The sequence below is a fragment of the Natator depressus genome, chromosome 1 (genome assembly GCF_965152275.1).
Source record: "Natator depressus isolate rNatDep1 chromosome 1, rNatDep2.hap1, whole genome shotgun sequence".
Lineage (NCBI taxonomy): Eukaryota > Metazoa > Chordata > Testudines > Cheloniidae > Natator > Natator depressus.
In genome coordinates, this window is record NC_134234.1 from 229,345,149 (window position 1) to 229,370,606 (window position 25,458).

At 40.0% G+C, this 25,458-nt stretch overlaps 4 protein-coding genes across 10 annotated transcripts in view; 3 read left to right on the plus strand and 1 right to left on the minus strand.

Moving 5' to 3' along the window:
• Window positions 1-6,412, plus strand: part of KRAS (KRAS proto-oncogene, GTPase) — a 67,905-nt gene extending 61,493 nt beyond the window's left edge. For 2 of the 3 annotated variants that reach the window (XM_074937436.1, XM_074937444.1), the window contains exon 6: window positions 6,324-6,412. In XM_074937436.1, coding sequence (XP_074793537.1) covers window positions 6,324-6,372 — 49 coding nt within the window. In that variant the 3' untranslated portion in view covers window positions 6,373-6,412. Of the gene's footprint in view, window positions 1-6,211 lie in introns of all 3 variants that reach the window. The other variant, XM_074937449.1, reaches the window with a different exon arrangement.
• ETFRF1 (electron transfer flavoprotein regulatory factor 1) overlaps window positions 1-9,218 on the minus strand; it is a 45,674-nt gene extending 36,456 nt beyond the window's left edge. Inside the window, exons 1-2 of one of the 2 annotated variants that reach the window (XR_012636114.1) lie at window positions 9,079-9,218; window positions 1,541-1,678 (exon numbers count right to left, since the gene is read on the minus strand). The gene's annotated coding sequence lies outside the window, so the exon portion shown is untranslated. The remainder of the gene's footprint in view (window positions 1-1,540; window positions 1,679-9,078) is intronic. The other variant, XR_012636113.1, reaches the window with a different exon arrangement.
• The window catches only part of DNAI7 (dynein axonemal intermediate chain 7), a 47,760-nt gene that overhangs the window by 2,013 nt on the left and 20,289 nt on the right, over window positions 1-25,458 (plus strand). The window contains exons 2-7 of one of the 4 annotated variants that reach the window (XM_074937405.1): window positions 972-992; window positions 6,324-6,414; window positions 7,738-7,829; window positions 9,526-9,627; window positions 11,660-11,797; window positions 15,242-15,388. In XM_074937405.1, coding sequence (XP_074793506.1) covers window positions 972-992; window positions 6,324-6,414; window positions 7,738-7,829; window positions 9,526-9,627; window positions 11,660-11,797; window positions 15,242-15,388 — 591 coding nt within the window. Of the gene's footprint in view, window positions 1-971; window positions 993-6,323; window positions 6,415-7,737; window positions 7,830-9,525; window positions 9,628-11,659; window positions 11,798-15,241; window positions 15,389-25,458 lie in introns of those variants that run through there. The other 3 variants (XM_074937421.1, XM_074937413.1, XM_074937426.1) reach the window with 3 other exon arrangements.
• On the plus strand, window positions 21,608-24,640 carry LOC141993303 (uncharacterized). The gene is made up of 2 exons (XM_074962838.1): window positions 21,608-23,561; window positions 24,141-24,640. The coding sequence occupies exons 1-2, from the start codon at window positions 22,979-22,981 to the stop codon at window positions 24,638-24,640; spliced, it is 1,083 nt and encodes a 360-aa protein (XP_074818939.1). The 5' UTR covers window positions 21,608-22,978.

Consider the following 25,458-nt stretch of genomic DNA (forward strand, 5'->3'; position numbering starts at 1 on the left):
GCAGTTTCTTGTTGGAGTCTGTTCTTGAAGCTTTTCTGTTGCAAAATTGCCACCTTTAAGAACAGACTCCAACAAGAAACTGCTGAACTAGAATTAATTGCAAACTAGATACCATTAACTTGGGCTTGAATAGAGACTGGGAGTGGCTGGGTCATTACACAAATTGAATCTATTTCCCCATGTTCAGTATCCTCACACCTTCTTGTCAACTGTCTCAAATGGGCCATCTTGATTATCACTACAAAAGTTTTTTTTTTTTCTCCTGCTGATAATAGCTCATCTTAATTAATTAGCCTCTTAGAGTTGGTATGGCAACTTCCACCTTTTCATGTTTTCCGTATGTATATATATCTTCTTACTATATGTTCCAGTCTACGTATCTAATGAAGTGGGCTGTAGCTCACGAAAGCTTATACTCAAATAAATTTGTTAGTCTCTAAGTTGCCACAAGTACTCCTGTTCTTTTTATACTTCAGTTTCTCTATGTATAAAAAGGGATCAATGATACCCACTTCTGTATAGTAATTGATAATAATTGTAAGATTATATGTACTACAAACCAGCGAAACCAGGAAACAAGGAGTTCAGACATTTTTATCTAAAACATACAAGTCTCTGACGTGCATTGACTTTTAATGGAGAAATTAGAATGGATGTGCTGCCACAACCTTAACTACAGTATATTGCTATGAAATGTGGCGATGGTCTGTTAATACCAATAAAAACAATGAAATCGTGTAATACTGGTGGTTCTCCCTTTCCCCGATATTAAAGCTCATTGGTTATTCCCCTCCCCCCATATTACAGTTTGTTCATATTATCTGTTATCAATGGCTAAACTTTTAAATGAAATATACTTACCTATCTGATTTTAATTTACTTAGTAGTTGCACTTCTTAATTATTCCTTATAGTTTGTTTAGGTACTATAATCTCTGACTCTTTCTCTCTCCTTTTTCTCTGAACTTTTAGGGTCCAAAAAAGAAAACAAAGGTAGGTAGGTAGATTTATAGATATATCAGATGTAGATATAACAGCAAAGATACAATCTAGCTCAGACACAGTTGGTTGGACTCAGTGGTGTTCATTTACATAGCTGGAAATAACATTCTCCTCACTTAGGAAATTACAAGGTGAAATTCTATGGCTTGTGTTATAGAATCATAGAAATGTAGATCTTGAGAGGCCATCAAGTCTAGGGCCCTGCACTGAGGCAAGACCAGTTAAATCTAAACAAGTGTTTCTCCAACTTGTTCTTAACCTCCAGTGCTGGGGATTCCACAGCCTCCCTTAGAAGCCTATTTGAGAGCTTAACTACCCAAATAATTAAAAAGTTTTTCCTAATATCTAACTTAAATCTCCCTCACTGCAGTTTAAGGCCATTACTACTTGTCCTACATACATTGGACATGGAGAACAATTGAGCACCATCCTCTTTATCACCCCACAACATGTTTGAAGACTGTTCAGTCCCCCCCCGTCGTTCCCCCCCCCGCCCCGTCTTTCTTTTCTCAAGACTAAACATGCACAGGTTTTTTTACCTTTCCTTTGAAGTCAGGATTTTTAAACCTTTTATCATTTTTGTAGCTCTCCTCTGGACTCTCTCCAGTTTTTCTCATCTTTCTTACAGTGTAGTTCCCAAAACTGGACACAGTACTCCAGCTAAGGTCTCACCAGAGCTGAGTAGAGAGGAACAGTTACCTCCCTTGTCTGACATATAACAACACTTCTGTTAATACACCCCAAAATATTAGCCTTTTTTTTTTTTTTGCACCTGCACCACATTGTTGACTCATATTCAATTTGTGATTCTCTATAACCCCCAGATCCTTTTCAGCAGTACTAGCCAACAACTCTCTCTTTTGTAGTTATGCATTTGATTTTTCCTTCCTCAAAGAAGGACTTTGCACTTGTCTTTATTGAATTTCCCTTGTCAATTTTAATCTCTAATTTTATCAAGGTCATTTTTGTTTTCTAATCCTGTCTTCTGAAGTGCTTGCAATGACTCCCAGCTTGGTGTCATCTACAGATTTCATATGCATACTCTCTCCACTCCATTATCCAAATCATTAATGAAAATATTGACTAGTACCAGACCCAGTACTGAGTTCCTATGCAGAAGGTCAGACTAGATGACTCACAGTCCCTTCTGGAGTTAATCTGCAAAATAGTATTATGGTTTTGCAGGTTTTGGCATGGGGGGGGGGGGGGGTGAGTGGGTGGAGAGAGGAGGAGGTTAAAACATACTGTCTGGTCAAATTTGGTGCAAAAGTTAGATTTTGTAAAAACAAGCTTTTACAAAACCTGAGACAAAAAATTCCATTTTTAAAAATTCCTGTATAGTTTTTAAAATTTACAAAAAACAAACGTTCTCCTGTAGCATTTGGTAGGTCACACATTGCAATATTGGACTAAGGCATGAGAATCTGAAAAGAAAATTGATTAGAATATGATTGTAAACAAGTGAAACTGACTAGTCTGTTTTCATCTTCCATGCTGAGAGATCAAGAGAAAAGTCAACAAATGACATACGGTAAAAAGTAAGTTAGATATATAAAATTATTTCAGCTTTAATATCCTAAGGCCCTCATCCTGCAGTCAAACTCATGAGCATACCTTTCATATTTGTATCTAAAGATCTCATTGTGGCAGAACTTTGCAGATGAATGCTTGAGTAACACCTGATGGGATGCACTCTTGCCTTAGTAGGTCGTAACTAAGGCTACAATTTAGTCATGGATATTTTTGGTAAAAGTCATGGACAGGTCACGGGCAATAAACAAAAATGCACAGCCTGTGACCTGTCCATGACTTATACTAAAAATACCTGTGATTAAATCTTTGGGGGAGGGCTGTGGCGTGTTGGGGGGGCACTGCTGAGAGGGGGACATCTGTGGGGGCCCACTGCTGGGGTGGGTGCGCTCAGGGCCAGCGGCACCAGCTGCCCAGGGGGCCGCAGACTACAGCTGCTCCGGCCGGCCGGGGAATGCTGCCAGGGGCCACAGACCATGGATGCTCCAGCTGCCGCCCAGGGACTGCTACTGGGGGCCGCCAGAGCAGCAGCTGGTGTGGCTGTCCCCGGGGCCGCTCCAGCAGTGGCTGGTGTGGCTGTTCCCCAGGTAACTGGAGCCCCAGCTCTGAAGCCAGCTGCTTGGGCAGTCCTGGGGTTAGCCACACTGGCTGCTGCAGAAGTCACAGAGGTTGCGGAAAATCACGGAATCCATGACTTCCGCAACCTCCGTGGCAGACACGGAGCCCTAGTCATAACTACATTGTTATCAGTAGAGTTACTGTCTCTTTTGCAGCAGTAAATTTGGCCTAATGTTTTGTTCAAGTTTCATAACAAGTCTTGTAACTAAGTTTCAGTTTATACATTTGATTTAAGTTTTCATTTGTTTTTTTGCCATACAAGGTTCAAAACATTTTGTCATTTTGGCTGGCAATACAGAACAGAATAGCTTCCCTGATATTTCTGTTAGCTGACAATACGCTAATCACCTTGGAAATAACACAATTCAAAACACATCTTTTACTATAGAATGAAAAGGGTCCTCCTGGATAATCTGGAAGCTCTTCATAAAAATGGTTTGTCTAAGATAATATTTACCAGAAATATCACTACTACCAAAATGGGACAAAAGTACGTAATGAGAAGCCTTCCATTATATCACACTATTTATTTACAAGAGTTTGGCCTTCTGCCTCTCTCTCCCCACCTTCCTTTTGGTTCTCCTGCACCTGATTCTTTATTGCCTTGCATTTCGTGGAGTCATTTACATCTTTGCAAAATAGCTTTAAAATTTGACTGTTCTGGACTGATAGTGTTCTGGAGTGACGTTACATGCACTTCCCACTCAGTCTATATAGGTGCAAGTGGCAAGATAGTGGAGAACAGGTTCTCTATCTCTGCCTTTACATCCTAACTCTCACTTTTATGCTGGTGATATTCAACTCTGCATGTCACCATGTCTCCTCTGTTTCAAACAAATGAACATATGGTTTCATCTCATCTGGCTTTAGCTAAGTGTCTCAAAGACAAAGATGCATCTTTTGGTCAATCAGGAAGTACATCTTCAAATGCAGCTCAGACACCTTCCTTGACTTGCATGTTTCTTTTTGTCTGTTGTCCGTAACTTTGGATTCAAGCTTAATTCTGAACTCTTCTCCCATATCTTCTGCATCTGCAAATCCATCACTGTTGGCACAATACTGCCTTATTCTACCTCTGCTGAAATCCTTGTCCATAATAATATCATCTTTTTCTTTGACTACTGTAACTCTCTTCTCTTTGGTTTCTCCAAGTCCCAGTACTGCTGATTACAGCATTTGTGGAATACCACTGCTTATCTTCTAACACGCACAAAGAAGAATGTACATGTCACAACAAACAACTCTGCTGGCTCTGTGCTGATTGTGCAATTCAGTACAATATTATCGTCCTTGGATATTTTTTTTTATCTCATGGCTCATTCTCATTCTCTTCATCTCCCCTCTTGGTCTAATACTAGCCCTCTCCATTCTATCATGTTCTGGCCATTACTACAGCAAGAACCACCTTCTTCTTTTAAACTTTTGCCATTTAAAACAGCCTCCCTTTATACTGCTAACTCATCAGCTCTATCTACGTTCGTATATCACACATCTTCATGTATGTGTGTTCAGCACCTAGCACAGCATGGCCTTGATCCTGAGTGAGGACTCTGCTTGTAGCTTGTTTATACAATATAAATAATAAATTATAATCTTTTATGAACATCTCTCTTCTCCCTTGTAATCTCTCCCTCCTCTACTATTATTTATCTGTTAACTTTCTGATTATTATTTGGATTCTGTAAAATTATTTTTGGATACGTGTATGAAAAATTTATACAGAACCAAGTTGTGCATAGGGCTGTCATATGATTGCAGTCAATGAGAACCTTGTCTGAATAAACATTGAGTAAAAACTGATGTATTAACTAAATTATTAATTAACTAATACATTAACTAATGTATTGACTCATTTATTTATTATTTAATTAACTAATACATTAACTAATGGATTAACCAAAATAGCCTGTGCTCTTGATCCTCCTCATATGTATAGTTACTAGATCAAATTCTATCTAGAATTCTATTCTACCTATTCTATTCTAAAGGATAGAATTTGATCTAGTAACTATACATATGAGGAGGATCAAGAGCACAGGCTATTTTAGTTAATACATTAATAGTTTAATATTTTTCCTTTTAAATCTATTTATTTGAGATGGTATTGTGTGGTGATTTTGCTTATTCCTCACAGTATGGGTTAAACAATCCCCTTTGTGGACTCTGGCAGAAAAAAAAAAGGAAAACAGGGCTCTGGGGAACCTATTTTTTGGAGGGCAGGAGAATACCAGTGGATTCTCAATTAAGTCTTCAGGCTGCTCTCAAGCTCTTAACACAAATATATGTTGCAGAGATCTTATAAGCTGAGTCACCAGTAGCAGCTGGTCCTTAATATGTAGTTAACTTCCCAATTAATTATTACGATACATAGATTTTTCTTCTAATATAGTGTATATAATGGGTCAAATTTTCCCATGTTATGTTGGTTCAAGTTGATTAATGAGAATTTGGCCCAATATGTGTAGCTCTACTTACTTATATGAATATTCTTATGTCAGTGGGGAAACTGGTGAAAGTTACAACAAATATATAGGTTTCAAAGTAGTAGCCATGTTAGTCTGTATCAGCAAAAAAAAACCCAGGAGTACTTGTGGCACCTTAGAGACTAACAAATGTATTTGGTCATAAGCTTTCGTGGACTTAAACCCACTTTTTAGCCCACGAAAGCTTATGCCCAAATAAATTTGTTAGTCTCTAAGGTGCCACAAGTACTCCTTGTTCTTTTAACAAATCTATAAATTCCCTGCTTTAATCATCTCTAAATAGTGCTGTTACGTTAAAGGGCTGTTTCTGTGACTTTGTCTTGTCTGTGTATTCTTTAAATCAACATTCTTTATGCTTGCTTTCAAAAATGAAAAAATCTTTTGTTCTGTCATATGAGTGATATTTTAATTTAAAACAAAAATCCAACTTTTAAATGCACTCACTTCATTAGTCTTGCTAACCACATTGCCCTGAGGATAGGGCTGGTTTAAACATTCACCTATTTTTGTGGGTTACAAGAAAAATTTGTTTCCTTTACTGACATAGTATCCTGTTCTTTTGTTATCTTTTGAACACAGATGTTGCTACGTAAAAGACTGAAAATATACTTTGAAATGCTACATTAGAGAAATAAAATGTGTAAAACTAATGTTGACATTTAGTCTCCTTTAATTTATTGCCCATGTTAAGTCTGGTGGAAGTGGAGGTCAAAAGAAACTTAGCAAAGCTGAACGACTGAGATTACAGAAAGAAGAAGAAGATAGAAGATTAATAGAGGAAGGTACAGTGCGTTTCACTTATAGGAAATGTGATTACACCAAATCACTAATTAAATAGGCAGAGTGCAAATTATGATCATTAATGTTATCTAAATTCTGTTTAATCTCAGTAGGATGATTTACTTGTATTTCTCTGTTCTTAAGGCTGGCTTTAATGTTTTGGAAGGCCGTAAACAAGGATATTTTTTGAGACCCCACATATCCCCCTCACAATGTTCAACCTCCTTTTCTACATACTCTTTCCACTCGTTATTCTTCCCCCTGGCCCCCCACAAATGTTTGGAAAGTGTATGAGGGTGGGGGAGAGAATTACAATTTTTCTTTATCTCCCCTTCTGGTACTCCCAGCCAAGTCAAGAACAAGTGGGTAGAGAGGTATGGGAACAGATATTTCCTCTTCTCCACATTTAGTAATCAGAAGGAATGAGAAGTTCAATGACTAGGACTTTGCTCAAAGTAGATCAATAGAGTACGCTGACTTTGAGCGTAACAGAGTACTGATCAGTGCATTCGGACAGCAACAGACACTCCATATTAATGTTAGGACAGTCTTTCAAAGAGGGATGAATTAAAGCATAGGCGGTATAGGCCTGTGCCTAGGGCTGCATCTCCTGTAGTCATGTAATCAGAATCTCAGCTATCATTAAAAAAAAACTATTTTTTTTGCCCTTATGGCTGAGAAGAAAATATTGAAATGTGATTCTAGTTTAGCTTATGTAATGACACCTGTCTGAACCTACAGAGACCTTGATACAATAACTTTGAGGCATGCGAACTATCCCATGCATCTCATTGGGTTACTAACTCCAAGAGCTTGGGGAATCTGTCAACATCACCTTAGCAGAGGATGATGTATATGGCAAGAGGAGATGAGCAAAGCAGGACCAGACCACCAAATCAGATATATTATAGTTACTGTAATGAATATTGGGGGGCCTCTGGCTGCCACCTCTGCCTCTTAATGTGTAGGTGGGGAAAGGGAGGACTCCTGCTACTTCCTCTGCTGTTCCTGAGGGGGAAAAGGACTCTGTCTCTGCTTCTCTGGAATTGTAGGAGTGGCACATCTGCCCCTACAACTCCAAGGGCGGGAAAGGCCATGGGGAGATCTGTGCGTAGGGCTGTGGATTTACTTTATCTGGCACTACTTCCAAACGTTATGGATCGAACCCATAATGGACAATGTAGATTGAACTCTTACTATCACAAGTTATTATAGTTATTTTGAAATAAAAATGTTGATCTGCTAGCTAGTTTTTAAAATAATGTATCTGTTTTTATTAATCAGGATGTACTTGTATTGCTGATAATAGATTTCTCATTCTTCAGAGGAAGCCCGTTTACGAGCTGAACAAGAAGAAGCAGAAAGACTCGAAAAGGAGAGAATTGTGCAAGAGGAGAGGGAAAGACTTGAAGCAAAAGTTAGTTCGCAGCCATCATAATAAACAGCTATTGCAAACTGCAATAGTCAGTTTCTAAACTTTATGCTAAAACTTTGTTGATTTATTATGAAAATGTGGGAATTTCTCTCCATTTCCTCAGAGTAGAGGAGGGAGTAGGGGGGGCCTTCCAGTATTCTTGGATCAAAACTAATAATGAAAACTCTAGCCATACCACTGCAAAATGTAAGAGCCACAAGTTAAGTACAGTACGGCAATGAACTGGATCAGTAGCTAAATGAGTGACTTCCAAGGAAAGCCAAAGGTGCTTAAGAAAACGATGCTAAAGACTTGGTATGTGCCCCAGTGTCCTCTAAGCCAGTAGTCACACAGTATGGTACAAAGAAGTGCTTATGTGGTAAAAGAAGATGTAAAAGCTTGGTCTTGCTTACTTCTGATAATTAAAATCCTCATGGTACTCTTTGCATGAGTAGAGATGTAACCTCTGCTCCTGTCCAAATTCCAATCTGAGTAAACAGTTCTTGTTTTTCTACAATTCCACATGTGTATTCTACTAGACATATTCATTTTCGCTCCTAAACTGTATGTAGTATTGTTTTGGGCTACGACTTGTGGTATTTCATTCTAGAAATGGCTGCATTTTAGTGCAGGTGTAAAATTGTTGTATTGATATATATGCATGTATGTGATGTTGTAATGTAAAGTTTTACTGGCAGGAATTTGGGATGACTTGCTCTGAATTGTGAAACTGTAGGTGAATTATGTAAGCCAACCCAAACTGGTGCCAATAAAAACACACTACTATGTACATTTATCGGAATTTTTTTTAGAAATGTTTTAGCAAGTTTAACATTTTTTAATCGGTCTTTTTTTTTTTTCATACCCCATCATCTGTAAAGCTGGATTGCCTTCATTGTTGTGAACCCAGTTAGCTAGGGCTCTGAGGAAAAAAAAAAAAGCCATGAACCAGTACATTTTAAAAACTTCTAAAAATTGCCCCCAACAGATTTCCATACACTAAAATGTCACAGTTTTAAGGTTTGATATCTTGGAACCTACCAAAGGCAACTGAAGCGTGTTCCATTGGAAAGCAGGAGTGGAGGGGTGCTCTTGGATCCAGTGATAATCACAGATCTCTTTAAAGCTGATGGATGTACCACACACTCTTCTACTAGGGTTGCCAACATTGTATTTAAAAAATAAGGGTCTGTTTTCTTAGCACCCTGCCCCACCCCTCCTCCTAATATTATTATTAATAATCAGTACTCACCTACATTCACCAGGGGTATTTCTTGCAACTGGGAATGTTGGCAGAGACTCTGTGAGTGGGGAGGCTACACCCCAGGAGTACGGACCCCTTGCCAGACAGAACCCCTTCAGCAGAGCCTGTGCTGACAGACAGAGCCTGTCCAGGGAAAGCAGACGGGGCGGTGCTCAAGGACTAGAGTCATTTATTATGTGGCTCAGCAATTTATCACATCACCAGCACACAGAGATTCTCTATGATAAAACATTGCTAATTTACTGCAATCTGCTGGATGTAATGTGCCATAAAAATTCAAGGTATTATATTATCAATATTTGGATTATTTTTAATATTAATACTCTGTCCATTAAAATACCTAAATAAAATAGGGTTTTCTTTACTATAAAATAATTTATAAAAACTAAAATTAAACTGAATAGTAAATTCATGTACCTGATCATATACTAACAGGATCAAGAGCGGAGAGGGACTGAACTTGCAGAACTCCATTCATTAGAAGAGAACTTTTTAAGAGCAAGGCAATGGAAAGCAGATTATAGAGCACATGCTAAGGTAAACTTGCTTTCCAAAATATCCACATAGTATTATAGAGGTTTGACAAAGAAGAGACTTTTAAATAATCTTGTGCTTCTCTCTTCTATTACAAGATCATTCCTGTATTTTCTAGTGCTTTGTTCATTCTAGTTTTAAATGAAAAACACTACATTAATCAAAAAACTTCTAAGGAGTTTGGACAGAGGGTAATATCTGCTCAGGTGAGATAGGGATGATGGAAGTCAGGATTTTGAGGTATATTGGCATAATTATAGGCAGGAAACCGCATAACACCTGAGTTATGTACTACTGCCAGATAAAAACTACATTAAAATGCAGTTTAGGCTGAGAGTATATATAAGTAATTTAGGGTAAATTACATTACAAAGATGTTGCAAATATCCCTCAGATAAGCATTCTATAATCAGGAAATTCAGAGTTAATGTTTCAGTTTAAGTCTAATGTGTTAAGGGGTGGAAATACAAAGTTAAAGAATCCGAACAGTTCCATCCTATAGGATATCATGCAATGCCCAGATGATTATTGTTACGTTGTTTGCATATTTATGTTTCCAGATTAGGTTAAACTGAATTTTAAAGATGCATTAGATTTTTTCCTTCCCCCTCCCATCCCTTTCTGCCGGCACTATAGGATAGAGTTAAGGTTGTTGTGTGCGCTAACTGTGCATTTTTGTGTCTTGCCGTCTTTGGGGTGGTTGTTTTTTCTTTAACAAAATGGCTTTTTTACTGAAGGCAACCTGTTGCTTTAGTACCTCTAAGAACAATAGGTGTTACCAGTCATTATGAAGGAGGGCAATTCTTTGTGGAATTCTCCGAAGATTATTCTTCAGCCTGTGCTGAAGGAGTAACTTTCAATTATGAAAAATGGTGATAAAATGTGACCATTAATCTTTAAAAAATCATTCAAATGTCACGTATGCCCACAGTTTGTTAGTTTTTAACTTTATAGGAAGTGTGAAGTTTGCTTTATTCTGTTATGAAGAATATTCAGATCAAAGAAGAATCAAATGCTAAATTTCTGAAAGGTCCCATTTTTAATTAATTTTAACTTGTAAACAAATTAATGGATTTACTTGTAAATTCTCAGAAAATTCATTCAATACTCAAAGAAAAAGTGTTTTAATTTAGAGAGGATATGCTCTCTTTGTTATACATAATAAAAAGTTTGAATCCCTGCTTTAAGAGCAAAATTTAGCTCAAGCATATCTACGGAGCCAGAGCTGGCTCCTCTATAAAACCTGGCTCTATTTAGTGTTCTCAATCCTCACGCTTTATGATTGATCACATTTATTCAAAATTTTAAAAATAATGGAATTATTTTGTGATTGGATGCTGTTGTTAATATTTAACACTTACTAAATTTACAGATGGGATTTTCAAAAGTGCTCAGGATTGGCTCATATTTGCTCCCTCTAAAGTCAGCGGGAACTTGACCATTGATTTCTGTGGGAGTACAGCTATGCCAATGCTTAGTGCTTTTAAAAACTCCATTTTAAGTCCTTAAGGTACTTAACAAACTGAGATAGAGATGTTGAGGTCACAGAGTGAACCAAGACTGAAGGTCACACAACGAGTGACGGATGAAACCGGGTTTAGGACTCAGGCTCTGTCTACACTTGGGATTGGCGATGTCATTGCTAGCTCAAGGAGACATACTTGCACTAGCTGCTGTTGAGCTAGTGTGCTGAAAATAGTAGTGTAGCTGCAGTATCATGGCCAGAATATTGGGCTAGCTGCCCAAGTATGTAACCATGTGGTCAGAATGGGTTTGTATTCAGGGTGACTAGCTTCTCCTGCTGCTACTGCAGCTATGCTACAACTTTTGTGCACTAGCTCTATGAGAACGAGCACAAGTATCCCTCTTTCAGCTACAAGTGTAGACAACTCCTTAGTTGTGTGTTTATCACTAGACCACATACGTCTCTCTCAAAATCCTCTTACTCTTGTATTGTAATTATGAAGTTTTGAGGTGTTTGTACCTAAAACTTTTGGATTTACTTTTCTTTTTTCTTTTAAAAAAATCTCTTTAGTGGGAGCATTACATGCAATGTGATGGGAGTCCTGACCCAGCTGTGCCCCAAGAAATTAATAGTTTCATGAGCTTGTGGCAAGAAAATAAAAATGAGGATATTGAGTTTGTGATCGAGAAAGGAAACCAAGTGCTAAATGTAAGTGTTAAAATGATATTCTTAAGATTTTTGGTTTCATAGTGGGAGCCGTGTTAGTCTGTATCAGGAAAAAGAACGAGGAGTACTTGTGGCACCTTAGAGGCTAACAAATTTATTTGTTGTTTGTTTATTTATGCCCAAATAAATTTGTTAGCCTCTAAGGTGCCACAAGTACTCCTCGTTCTTTTTAAGGTTCTTGGTTACCAATAGCTTACAAACCGCAAAATGATAGTGTATGCCCCTTTGTTTGGTTGTTTGACTGTAATTGGTCATCACCCAAATCATCAGCAATTTTTGTGTGTTGGTCTTCCTCTGATATGCTGTCTTTACTTTCCTTCATTATACATTTTTTACTAGGAAACAAGGAACATAAGACCATTGGTTCAAAAACTCTAGCATCCTGCCTTTCAGGAGTTCATATATATAATGCTTGTAGAGATGGATCCAATAAAAATTCTGGATCCATACACCCTGCCAAATTGACGAAAGTTTCATCAAGCTCCACATCTGAACTTTGCTGCTCATGCCGTATGTAGAAGCTTCAATGGAAAGGAGCCTCCGTTCTTACCATTCATCTAGTCAATCTAATATTGTTTTACATGGTATTAGCAATTCAAATTCCTTCTTAACCTTTGGAACAAACTGCTTACACTCAGAAGCATGTGATCATCTAGACCTTCATAAATCGATCCAGCGGGTAATATAGACAAGCCCTCTAGTCTAGATGCAGTAAATCAACTGCCGAGCGCTCTCCCGTTGACTCCGGTACTCCACTGGAGTGAGAGGCGCCGGCGGAGCCGACGGGGGAGTGTCAGCAGTTGACTCACCACAGTGAAGACACCGCGGTGTGTAGATCTAAGTACGTCAACTTCAGCTACGTTATTCATGTAGCTGAAGTTGCATAACTTAGATCCATTTTCCCCCCTTTCTGCCCCCCCCCCCCCCGGGTATACCAGACCTTAGTGTGGTCAGATTGAGCTAGTATAGGGCTATATGCCATACCAGAAGTTCTCTGATGGCCCCTTCATTTTCTAGAGAGTTTAAGCTTTCATTTAAAAAATTGCAAATTTTCTAGCCCTGTGGTAGCAAAGAAAACTGTCCAGAGAGTGGAGCCGATATGGTGTTATCATACTGTATATACAGATTGACTTCCTGAAATGATTGTTCTAAAAGAAGCAAGAACTTCTGTATTTATGTCAATGACCAGTTCATGCTGAAGACATGATGACACTCTGAATGCTAACATTTCACCATTTACTGCTGATCATTTTAGCAGGATCATTCAGCTACTTTGGTATTATGAATGTAGTTTGAATTGGGTGGACTTGAGCTCACCACTTTTTTACTTTTGTTTTGATTCCTGGACTCCCAACTTCCTTCAGCAATGCATCTTTTAGCTAGCCTGTTGCATTTCAGGATTGGTTTCTGAAGCACAGATACTAGAAGTTTGAATATACAGCAATAGAAAGTGTGGTCTGCAGGCTCTACTGCAGTTACTGACATCTTCTGGTAATCTTAAATTACTGTGGTTATGTGTTAAATAGATTTGTTAATATTTCCTCAAAGTAGTGACAATTCTGTAGAAAGAATGAATAACTGATTGATGCAGATGATCATAATAGTACAGACAATGGGATCTAGATGCTTCTCCCCCTGTGTGCATGTAATTTCCATTGACATTAATGGGTGTAATTTACAGATAGGGAGAGAAGAATATGAAAGATCATATAAAATAGATTTAAATTAGTTTACAGTAAACATCACACTAACAAATAGAATGTTAATGGATGACTTTGCTAATACAGCAATATCTAATAAACATTTGACATTTAATCTCAGGCAAGCATTGTAGACATCAGGATGGATGAGTGTTAGTTTGTTAGATGTGCCAAATATCATCATCTTATTGCAAGCAACTTTGTGATTGGAGCATTTATCCAAATCTCGAATTTTGGTTTATCCTTTAGATTAAAAATTTTGTTGACATATTTGTTCCTATTAGGAACAAATTTTTGAAATTCAAATTTGAGATTGTTATTAGCGGAAGAGAACTTTCTCCAGAATTAAGGCTACAAAAATAGCTTTCCATTAAAATCCTGATTTTGACCAACCTCCTCCTCACACCACAGACTTTGTCAAAACATGGTATGCTTGAAATTTCTCATGTGTGTTCTTCTGTGAGAGGAGAATTTTCATTTGAATAGTCTAGAGGGGAAATGGATAAATAATTCTTGAGATATGACAGTTTAAATTAGGGGAGAATTCAGATTATAATGGACATCAGTAGGTGCACATTATAGTTAAGGTGACAAAATAGATTTGGTTATCAGCAAATGGCAGTCAATAAAGCACATTCAGTCCACAAGAACAAGGAAAATTCATCTGAAGAAGCCTTATAACTGTCAATGTTCTTCTGATGGCTGGAGTTGCATGGCATCATACTCTCACACATTCAAAACTTTCACTTACAAAAATAGCATAATTTACAAAATCAGCACCAACATCACTAATATAAAAATCTGTTTTTGGCATGATGAGATCTCTGATGTGAAAACAGGGAACTTGGAGTATATCCCAGTATTCTATTTCCAGGACACTAAGCAAATACATTTTACTTTTGAGTCTCCTCTGGCCTGAGGTGTAAGAGTTTTGGTTCAGGTTCAAAACATAGATCTCCAAAATAGAATTAGAGAACTTCCAGAGAAAGATATTGCTTAAATTCATGGCTAGTCACTCCAGTAGACTTAATCAATTAGTGGAGTTGTCCTGCCAGCATCCACACATATAAAATTAAGTCTGGAATTGCTGAGACTCAGACCAGGAACTTTGTTGTCTGTAGACAGCACTGCTTTATGAGCCAACAGGAAGCCTCTTATTAGCTGTGTAGCACTTGTCTTCGATCCTACTGGTTGTCCCTGTCATAGCTGTGACACGTTTAGAAAATAATAAATATTTTTTTACGAAAACCTGGAACAAACAGACCAAATAAACAGAAATATAACTCTGTCCTAAGCAGAGTTTCTGTGCCCTGAAATTTTTCTTGCTCAAGTCAGTCCTGCACTGAATGTGGGAGGGATCCTGTGAAAAAAATAGTGTGTGTTGACATATGATGATACATATCATCATATGTATGTACAAAGGGGCTAAATTAAGGTTGCACAAGCAACCTTAATTCTGGCATTTCCTAATTTTGAAACCTTAATAATGTTCTTTTCACATAGTTTTTTAGATGTATAATAGAGAGAGAATTCCTGTAACCAATATTTGTATATATGCAAAAGAAGCAAGTTCAGCTCATATTTTAACAGAGAACAGGATACCTTATATATGATATCTGAAATCAGAAGAAAAGAAATCATTCTCCCATCCTACACCCCCCAAAAAGGAAATTAAACTGCTATGATTTGATCGTAAAACTAATGTGAAAAGTTTAATGTCTTTTAGTTAATTGAGAAGTTGTATTTTCTGTTATTGGACACACCGCCAAATGAGCTAAAGGAAAAGGTCTTCATTCAATACCAGGAATCAATTCTGGAATTGCAGAGTCTTCTTCATCAGAAATACAATGAAGCAACAGAACGCCTACTTAAAGTAAGTAAACTTTGTATTTTAGTTGTTAGTCTTCAAATGTTATTCATGAACTATCAAGGGCAATGGGAAAGTAACAGTTTTGTACATTAGGTTAATTTGCAAAAGTGACTTTTTTTACACTGTGATACAGACTATTGTGTAAACTTCTACAGCTCAAACATAATCATGTACTGGACTGATGTTTCTGAGGACCTCTCCTTCACAGTGTTTGAGGTTAGAATTTTTAAATTAACCTAAGGAAGTTCAATTCAGTGGGAACTGGGTATTTCAGTGTGATTTGACACTAAGGGAATTAAGAGGTCTTTGAAAATCCTGGCCTTAACTGTCACCATGATTTAAATTAACAGTAACCATTGATTACACAAATATTTAGTGATTAAATGCAAAATATTAAGTTTTTAAAATAATTTTTGGCAGATAAACTTTTACACAAGTTTGTGTGAGAGACTTTTTAAATTGAGATTTTTATCTGAATTGAAGAATATACATAAGATTAATATACATATAGGAAAAACACTATATATATGAAATGTTGATCTACTTTGCATGCTAATTTAAACAGTTGATTCTGTAGTGGATTATGTATGTTTAGCAAGAGGATGGTGGTAGGAAAAAAAATGTAGAGAGGAGAAAGAATAAGAAAAAGTGGAAGGAAGTGGTTGTATGTTTGCAACAAATTGTTAGGTAAATAGGAAATTGACTATTTAATAGGCTATGAGCTGGAATCAAGCCTCATGAGTTCAGTCTTAGACATCAAATGTGTTGATATTGAACCAATTTTATTTAATTCTCTTGCTCTGGCTGTGACTCAAAGTTCTTTTAACCATTCTGAGTAACTTAGACATATGCAACCTGATCCAAAACCCTATGTAAAGTAAGCAAATGTAAATCTTTTTGGCCCTTCAGGTAGACAATGTCAACAAGTTTTGTTTTCTTTTTAATATTATATATTGGTAAAATGTGCCCAGGACTGTGAAATGGGCGCATATTATCCCGCAATACTCTCATTCTGCTCACATTGAATAGTGTTTTACTTCATGAGTAGTTCCGCGGCGGTTACTGCGCAAGGGACTATTCAGCTTAAGTAAGGGTGGGACTATCAGGCCCTACATTTGGTAATGCCTCATTGGGTGAATTTATGCTGATGTGGGAACTTAGTTAGAATTGAAAACTTACAGGAGTACAAAATGCAAAGCTACCTTGGCCCTTTTGCAAATATATAATATTTTGTGTTACTGAATCTATGATGTTAACTTATGTCTTAACAAATAAATGCAATGTGACCCAGCTGTAATTGCTGTAGTGTATTCTTTTTTCTGTGTTATGTGTTTTTTGCTTTATTAAATTTTATGGAGTTAAAAGTAACTTTAAAGTTTTTATTAAACTTTTAAAAGTTTTTTCAGAAGGCCAATTCTCCTGAAGTAAAGATAATTTAAGACACAGGACTTTGGACTCTGTTATATGGCAACTAGATTCTACTTTTATTTCTTTCAGTCAGATAGCAAGAAATCAAATGAGTAAATCAGTAATTTAGCACAGTATGTAAAATCCAGTTTAATACATTGCATTGGAGAAAATCAACCCGACTACATTTACCGAGGACATCATGCATTACATTCACGAAGCAACATTAACAAGTTAACTGTGACTCAGTGATAGTCTGGTTTAACTATTCAAGTACTGAAATAAACAGATTTAACCTAGTAAAGGTTTTATTTTGAGCAAGGAAAACACACTAAAAATTACTGATATTAGAACGAGTGAATAATTCACAATGAATACTTTTTTTTGACTAATTTTACCTTTTTTATTTTTTTGTTTTGTGCATTGTCAACAAACATAATTAATCAACACAGGGTGAACTGTAATTTTTATAATCAGCTATGCAATTAGAAATTCCCTTTGAGTTAATATGAAGTATTCAATCTAAAATTTCATTTTCAAAAGTATCGTCGCTAGTCACATTCATTTCACCGCTGAAATGTTTCAGGAAAGAGACCACAAAAATGTTGCAGGCTTGCTCAAATCAAAATTCACTTTCAGATTCAAAGAAATATTTTTTCCATTATTGCTCAGCTCTGCTAACAGATTAGATTAATGATAAGCAATCGTTTATTTACCATTGGTTGTTTTACATTAAATATGAAACATCTACCAATCTTGCATAGGAACTGCAGATTATTTAGAGTCAGCTATTAGTTTCAGTGTCAGGGTTCAGAAGTTCAAGCTCAGCTATGGAACCTAGGTATTCTTCTTCAAGTGATTGCTTAGATCGATTCCAATTAGGTGTGCACAGTCGTCTGAAAGTTTTTCCCCTAGCAGCACCCATTGGGTCAGCTGTGGACCCCCCCGGAGTGGCGCCTCCATGGCACTCAATATATGACCCTGCCGACCCAGCGCCTCCTCAGTTCCTTCTTACCACCAGTGACAGTCATTAGAACTGCGGTGACTTGCTTAGCAAGCTCTCCTCGTTTTCCCTAGCCTTTCAGTTTAGTGTAGTTCAGAGTTATTCCTAGTCTAGTTAAGTTTAGTTTAAGTGGTTTTCTCTTGTTACAGCAGATAGCTGTTGGGAGTGGAGGGTTTCCCATTCACCCTGACGGCATTCCACCTTGGGGACTTGAGGTATGCCTAAATCCCAAGGGTTCAAACCCTTCAAGTCTTGCAACAAAGTGTGTGCGGGAAGCACAGCAAGCGGACAAGTGCATGATTTGTAAAGGGTTTCACCCCAGAACAAAAAAGGAGAGGGACTTTCACCTCAAGCAGCTTCTTCTGGAGGTGGCACTTAGACTGCAACCCACATCAGTGCAGCAAGATGTGGCATCAAGCTCATCGATGTACAGTGCCCTGGCAGCAGTGGTAGAAGCGGCACCACAGAAGGACTCTGGAAGAGACTCGTGGCACCACCACTCCCTGGCACCGAAACCGAAGAGATCAACCCGGCACCGGTCCCATTCCCTGGCGTCGAAGCAGCACCGGAAGCAGGGGAGGAGTGGATCTCTGACTCCGAGACCCACCCCTTCGGAGCCGGCCAGTAGGGCACGTCCCATGGAAGAGCACCCAGTGCCAAAAACTTTGGAGCTGGCACCGTCGACTTCAGCCCCGCAAGGGGGACCATCGAATCCGGTGCCGTTGGACTCCCTGAGCCAGGTCATTGAGGAGGTGGAACTACCATCCACCCCGGACAACATGTGGCACAGTCTCGAGGCAAACCGGCAATGCTTTGTCCCTGAAGGTCTGCAGGGATGGGGCAGAGATAATTCTGGTGGCACCAGAGTGGCCTCGACAACACTGGTATACCATGCTGCTGGAACTATGGGTGGACACCCTGATCATGTTGCCTCTCCTCCCCGACCTGGTCACTCGGGACCATGGTCATCTTCATCCCCCCGACCTGTAGTTCCTACACCTCATGGCCTGGAAGCTTCATGGCTAAACTCCATGGAGCTTCTGTGCTCGGAACATGTAAGTGAGGTCCTACTCAGCAGCAGGAAGCCCTCCACTAGAGCCACATATCTGGCAAAGTGGAAAAGATTTACTTGTTGGTGTGACCAGCATCATAAACCCCTCTTCAGGCACCTATGCCTCTCATCTTAGAGTACCTTCTGCATCTGAAACAGTAAGGCCTGGCAGCGTCATCCATAAAGGTACCTCGCTTCTATCTCGGCTTTCCACCCGGGAGTGTCTGGATGCTACATCTTTGCCAACCCTACGGTTGGTCAGTTCCTCAAGGGTCTGGAATGGCTTCATCCCCAGATTAGACAGCCTGTTCCCGCGTGAGACCTTAACCTGGTCCTCTCCAGGCTAATGGAGCCCCCATCTGAACCACTGGTGACTTGCTCCCTTCTCTATCTGTTGTGGAAGGTAGCCTTTCTGGTCACCATTACATCAGCAAGGAGGGTGTCTGAGTTAAAGGCCCTTACCCCTGACCCACCCTATACGGTTTTCCACAGGGATATGGTGCAAGTCTGTCGTCACCCAGCCTTTCTTCCTATAGTTGTGTCACACTTCCACACTAGTCAAGACATTTTCCTGCCTGTTTTTTTATCCTAAGCCTCATGCCAGTAGCTGTGAGCAGAGGCTGCACTCCCTGGATGTTCAGTGGGCACTAGCCTTCCACATCGAGCACACTAAGCCGTTCAGGAAGTTGAACCAGTTTTTTGTAGCAGTGGCAGACTGGATGAAAGGACTCCGGGTCTCATCTCAAGGATGTCTTTCTGGATCAGGTCATGCATCTGCATGTGCTATGAGTTGGCCGAAATACCAGCCCTGGCTCTTACAGCACACTCCACAGGCCTCATCAGCGGTGTTCCTGGCCCAGGTCCTGATACAAGAAATCTGCAGGGCACCAACTTTGTCCTCTGTGCACACGTTCACCTCTCATTACACCATCGTCCAGCATGCCACAGATGATGCAGCTTTTGGCAGAGCGGTGCTCCAATCAGCAGTTCCATAACTCCGACCCCACCGCCTAGTAAGGCTTTGGAGTCGCCTAATTGGAATCGATATGAGCAATCACTCGAAGAAGAAAAATGGTTACTCACCTTCTTGTAACTATTCTTCGAGATGTGTTGCTCTTGTTCATTCCAAACCCACCCACCTTTCCCTCTATTGGAGTAACTGGCAAGAAGGAACTGAGGAGGCTCCGGGTCAGCAGGGTCATATATTGAGCGCCATGGAGGCGCCACTTCAGGGGGTTCCACAGCTGACTCGACAGTTGCTGCTAGGGGAAAAACTTTCTGACAACTGTGCACGTGGCATGCACACACCTCCCACAAAATAAACTCCTGTTTGCCTTGCTGATCTAAGTAGTTCCATTGACTTCAATGACACTACTCATCTGAGAAAAAGATTTCACTTCCAAGATTTTGTTACTTGGTATCATCAAGATCCAGTTCTGTTTTCCCTCTGGTCTGGTCACTGGTACTGGCAGGGATTGGTAGGCATCACCCACAGGTGTCTGGATTCTCTAGTTCAAATAGCTTTTTCTGATGCTGCAGGGTATTTCTGTCTCATACTGAATTATTGAGAAAGGAATTTTTAGTGAACCCAGTTGAAGTTATATTAAGCCTTGCCTTTTTAAGTTTGCCTACCATGTATGCCAAACTATTTTCCACATTCAGCTATCATTTGTGTAAGGTGAACTCTCACCACAATTCTCTAAAATCAATTAAACACATTAAAATCTATCAAATACATTATGAGGCTAATATTAATAATTATTTATTACATTAATAAGTAGGCATTAAACTCAATGTTGAATTCATGGTCTTCAGTTTCCACATCTTCTCTGGGACTCATCTTTATAGCCTCTCTGGTAGTTCTTTAATGATGTCAGTTGAAAAAATTATATTCTTCATAGCTATTTTTCTGCTTACATTTCTGTCCCTGTCCATTGCGCTGGAATAAGGGTGAAGACTGTGGCTGTTCTCCCCACTCCATTTTCAGTGTGACATGGACATCAATGGTCTCTGCAGCAGAAGTATAGTATGCAAGTGCCCGGACTTCCATACTTTTTTGAGTATGGCTTAGTAGACCAGAATCCATTTGCTGTGTGTGTTAGCCTAAAGCCTGGTATCTCGATGAACAAATAATACTTCGTATCATCCCTTAAGTTGTCAAGTAAACTCAAAAAGCTCCTCTTATACTCTTTCATCATCAGGATTATGTCTGTTCTGAGCAAGACGCATTTGTCTCAGCTGCTCATAGAAGGTTTTGCTTCTGATACGCTCTCATTTTTTCCCCTATAATATTTGTTGTCCTGGTAAGCTCCTCTTCCAGCCCCATTACCTTTCACTTATATATTTTGCTAATGGTTAACTGGAGATGAAGCTGTTTCTGAACTGATATTAATTAATAACCTGAAGAAGAGCTCTGTGTAAGCTCGAAAGCTTGTCTTTGTTGTCAACAGAAGTTGGTCTTTGTCTCTCTACTATCCTGGGACCAACATGGCTACAACACTGCAAACAACAATGGAAGATTTTAATTTTTGCACAACAATGTTATATATACTTTGAGCTTGGTTTCCTTTCACAGTGGTTCTGAGCATCTGTAGTGGTTTTATTTACTCATTGACCAAGTCTGTCTGGGTAATGAGTTGTGTATTCTTAATCTGCAACACCTCTAGCTGCTTGACTTAACTTTCTACAGTTTCTGGTTGCTTATTTCAGTCAGTAATCTGCTTCTTCTGCCATTTTAATACCTGATTTTCAAACCTGACTGAGTATTTGTTTACTTTGAACTGGCTATAATGCTTGTCCTTATCTCTGGAAATTCTGTTCTTTCATACCTTACAAATTCCTCTCACTGCTCTTTCTTCCTGGACACACACAGGGAACTTCTAAATACGGATGATCTAGTTTCAGAAAGCACTCTCCAAACTTAACCAATTATTACTACGCCCTTGGCACAGTCTTCCTACAAATGAACAAGCTGTTCATACAAACAGGGACATTTGTGTCTAACAATAAGTCACACCTAGATTTACTGTTTTATAGAATCTTGTAGCTTATCTTGAATTATAAAAGGTCACCACTTTATACTATGCCACAATGAGATACACAGACTCTTGTAGGAGCTAGAGGTTACTTGAAAGTTGAGTTATGCAAAGTCTTAAACTTTTAGTAATTTATTATAAGGCTGATTCTCCTCCAGTAAACCCCCCCCCCCCATTAATTAGTACTGTTTAGCCAAAATAATTCAAGGCCAAGGAGTAAGAGCACTGTATATGGTAAACTAGACTCTGGTCATCATTACTGCCATCGAAACAGCAAGAAATCAGAGGAGCAAATGTAAAATACAGTTTAGTGTATAAAAACAGTTCCATACATTTCACTGAGAAAATCAGCCAGATATCATTTATTGGAATTGTCACACTGTGCATTCAATTAAAAAGTCAGTTGTGATGAGTGGTAATTTGGTTTAATAATTTGAAGTTAACAGACTTAAAAGTTAAAAGTTTCTGTTAACCAACTAAAAAAACTTAAATGGTAAAACAAAATACTTAAAATGAATGAAATTTGTTAACCAGTATTTTCTTTATAGTTATTATATGAAATTTAATGAATGTCTGTCACTTTGCAATAAGAACAACAGAGGGTGTAGTGTCAGGTTTCATCACCAGTGACAGCGGTCAGAAGTTGTCTAAATTTTTTATTTGGAGATCAGATGTGGAAGCTATGTATTTTAATACAGGCAAGTATACTACTTAAAATGAGCGTGAGGATGCAAATACTTAGCCCTGGTCTACACTAGGACTTTAGGTCGAATTTAGCAGCATTAAATCGATGTAAACCTGCACCCGTCCACACGATGAAGCCCTTTATTTCGACTTAAAGGGCTCTTAAAATCGATTTCCTTACTCCACCCCTGACAAGTGGATTAGCGCTTAAATCGGCCTTGCCGGGTCGAATTTGGGGTACTGTGGACACAATTCGACGGTATTGGCCTCCGGGAGCTATCCCAGAGTGCTCCATTTTGACCGCTCTGGACAGCACTCTCAACTCAGATGCACTGGCCAGGTAGACAGGAAAAGAACCGCGAACTTTTGAATCTCATTTCCTGTTTGGCCAGCGTGGCAAGCTGCAGGTGACCATGCAGAGCTCATCAGCAGAGGTGACCATGATGGAGTCTCAGAATCGCAAAAGAGCTCCAGCATGGACCGAACGGGAGGTACGGGATCTGATCGCTGTATGGGGAGAGGAATCCGTGCTATCAGAACTCCGTTCCAGTTTTCAAAATGCCAAAACCTTTGTCAAGATCTCCCAGGGCATGAAGGACAGAGGCCATAACAGGGACCCGAAGCAGTGCCACGTGAAACTGAAGGAGCTGAGGCAAGCCAACCAGAAAACCAGAGAGGCGAACGGCCGCTCCGGGTCAGAGCCCCAAACATGCCGCTTCTATGATGAGCTGCATGCCATTTTAGGGGGTTCAGCCACCACTACCCCAGCCGTGTTGTTTGACTCCTTCAATGGAGATGGAGGCAATACGGAAGCAGGTTTTGGGGACGAAGAAGATGATGATGATGACGAGGTTGTAGATAGCTCACAGCAAGCAAGCGGAGAAACCGGTTTTCCCGACAGCCAGGAACTGTTTCTCACCCTGGACCTGGAGCCAGTACCCCCTGAACCCACCCAAGGCTGCCTCCTGGACCCAGCAGGCGGAGAAGGGACCTCCGGTGAGTGTACCTTTTAAAATACTATACATGGTTTAAAAGCAAGCATGTGAAAGGATTACTTTGTCCTGGCATTCGCGGCTCTCCTGGATATACTCCCAAAGCCTTTGCAAAAGGTTTCTGGGGAGGGCAGACTTATTGCGTCCTTCATGGTAGGACACTTTACCACTCCAGGCCAGTAACACGTACTCGGGAATCATTATACAACAAAGCATTGCAGTGTATGTTTGCTGGCGTTCAAGCAACATCCGTTTGTGTGTTATCCTCAGGAGAGTGAGATATAATCCATGGTCACCTGGTTGAAATAGGGTGCTTTTCTTCAGGGGACACTCAGAGGAGCCCATTCCTGCTGGGCTGTTTGCCTGCGGCTGAACAGAAATGTTCCCCGCTGTTAGCCACAGGGAGGGGGGAGGGTTGAGGGGGTAGCCACGCGGTGGGGGGAGGCAAAATGCGACCTTGTAATGACAGCACATGTGCTATGTATGTAATGTTAACAGCAAGGTTTACCCTGAAAGAGTGTAGCCAGTGTTTTATAAAATGTGTCTTTTTAAATACCGCTGTCCCTTTTCTTTTCTCCACCAGCTGCATGTGTTTCAATGATCACAGGATCTTCTCCTTCCCAGAGGCTAGTGAAGATTAGAAAGAAAAAAAAACGCACTCGAGATGAAATGTTCTCCGAGCTCATGCTGTCCTCCCACACTGACAGAGCACAGATGAATGCGTGGAGGCAAATAATGTCAGACTGCAGGAAAGCACAAAATGACCAGGAGGAGAGGTGGCGGGCTGAAGAGAGGGCTGAAGCTCGAATGTGGCGGCAGCGTGATGAGAGGAGGCAGGATTCAATGCTGAGGCTGCTGGAGGACCAAACCAGTATGCTCCAGTGTATGGTTGAGCTGCAGCAAAGGCAGCTGGAGCACAGACTGCCACTACAGCCCCTGTGTAACCAACCGCCCTCCTCCCCAAGTTCCATAGCCTCCACACCCAGACGCCCAAGAACGCGGTGGGGTGGCCACCGGCCAACCAGCCACTCCGCCACAGAGGATTGCCCCAAAAAAAGAAGGCTGTCATTCAATAAATTTTAAAGTTGTAAACTTTTAAAGTGCTGTGTGGCATTTTCCTTCCCTCCTCCACCACCCCTCCTGGGCTACCTTGGTAGTCATCCCCCTATTTGTGTGATGAATGAATAAAGAATGCATGAATGTGAAGCAACAATGACTTTATTGCCTCTGCAAGAGGTGATCAAAGGGAGGAGGGGAGGGTGGTTAGCTTACAAGGAAGTAGAGTGAACCAAGGGGCGGGGGGGTTCATCAAGGAGAAACAAACAGAACTTTCACACCGTAGCCTGGCCAGTCATGAAACTGGTTTTCAAAGCCTCTCTGATGCGTACCGCACCCTCCTGTGCTCTTCTAACCGCCCTGGTGTCTGGCTGCGCGTAACCAGCAGCCAGGCGATTTGCCTCAAACTCCCACCCCGCCATAAACGTCTCCCCCTTACTCTCACAGATATTGTGGAGCACACAGCAAGCAGTAATAACAGTGGGAATATTGGTTTCGCTGAGGTCTAAGCGAGTCAGTAAACTGCGCCAGCGCGCCTTTAAACGTCCAAATGCACATTCTACCACCATTCTGCACTTGCTCAGCCTGTAGTTGAACAGCTCCTGACTGCTGTCCAGGCTGCCTGTGTACGGCTTCATGAGCCATGGCATTAAGGGGTAGGCTGGGTCCCCAAGGATACATATAGGCATTTCAACATCACCAACAGTTATTTTCTGGTCTGGGAATAAAGTCCCTTCTTGAAGCTTTTGAAACAGACCAGAGTTCCTGAAGATGCGAGCATCATGTACCTTTCCCGGCCATCCCACGTTGATGTTGGTGAAACGTCCCTTGTGATCCACCAGAGC

Bases quoted from the DNA above. Each gene is read 5' to 3' on its own strand.
- LOC141993303 (XM_074962838.1), top strand. From the start codon at position 22,979: ATGCAGAGCTCATCAGCAGAGGTGACCATGATGGAGTCTCAGAATCGC. The intron at 23,562-24,140 runs GTGAGTGTACCT...TTTCTCCACCAG, and splicing joins AGGCGGAGAAGGGACCTCCG to CTGCATGTGTTTCAATGATC.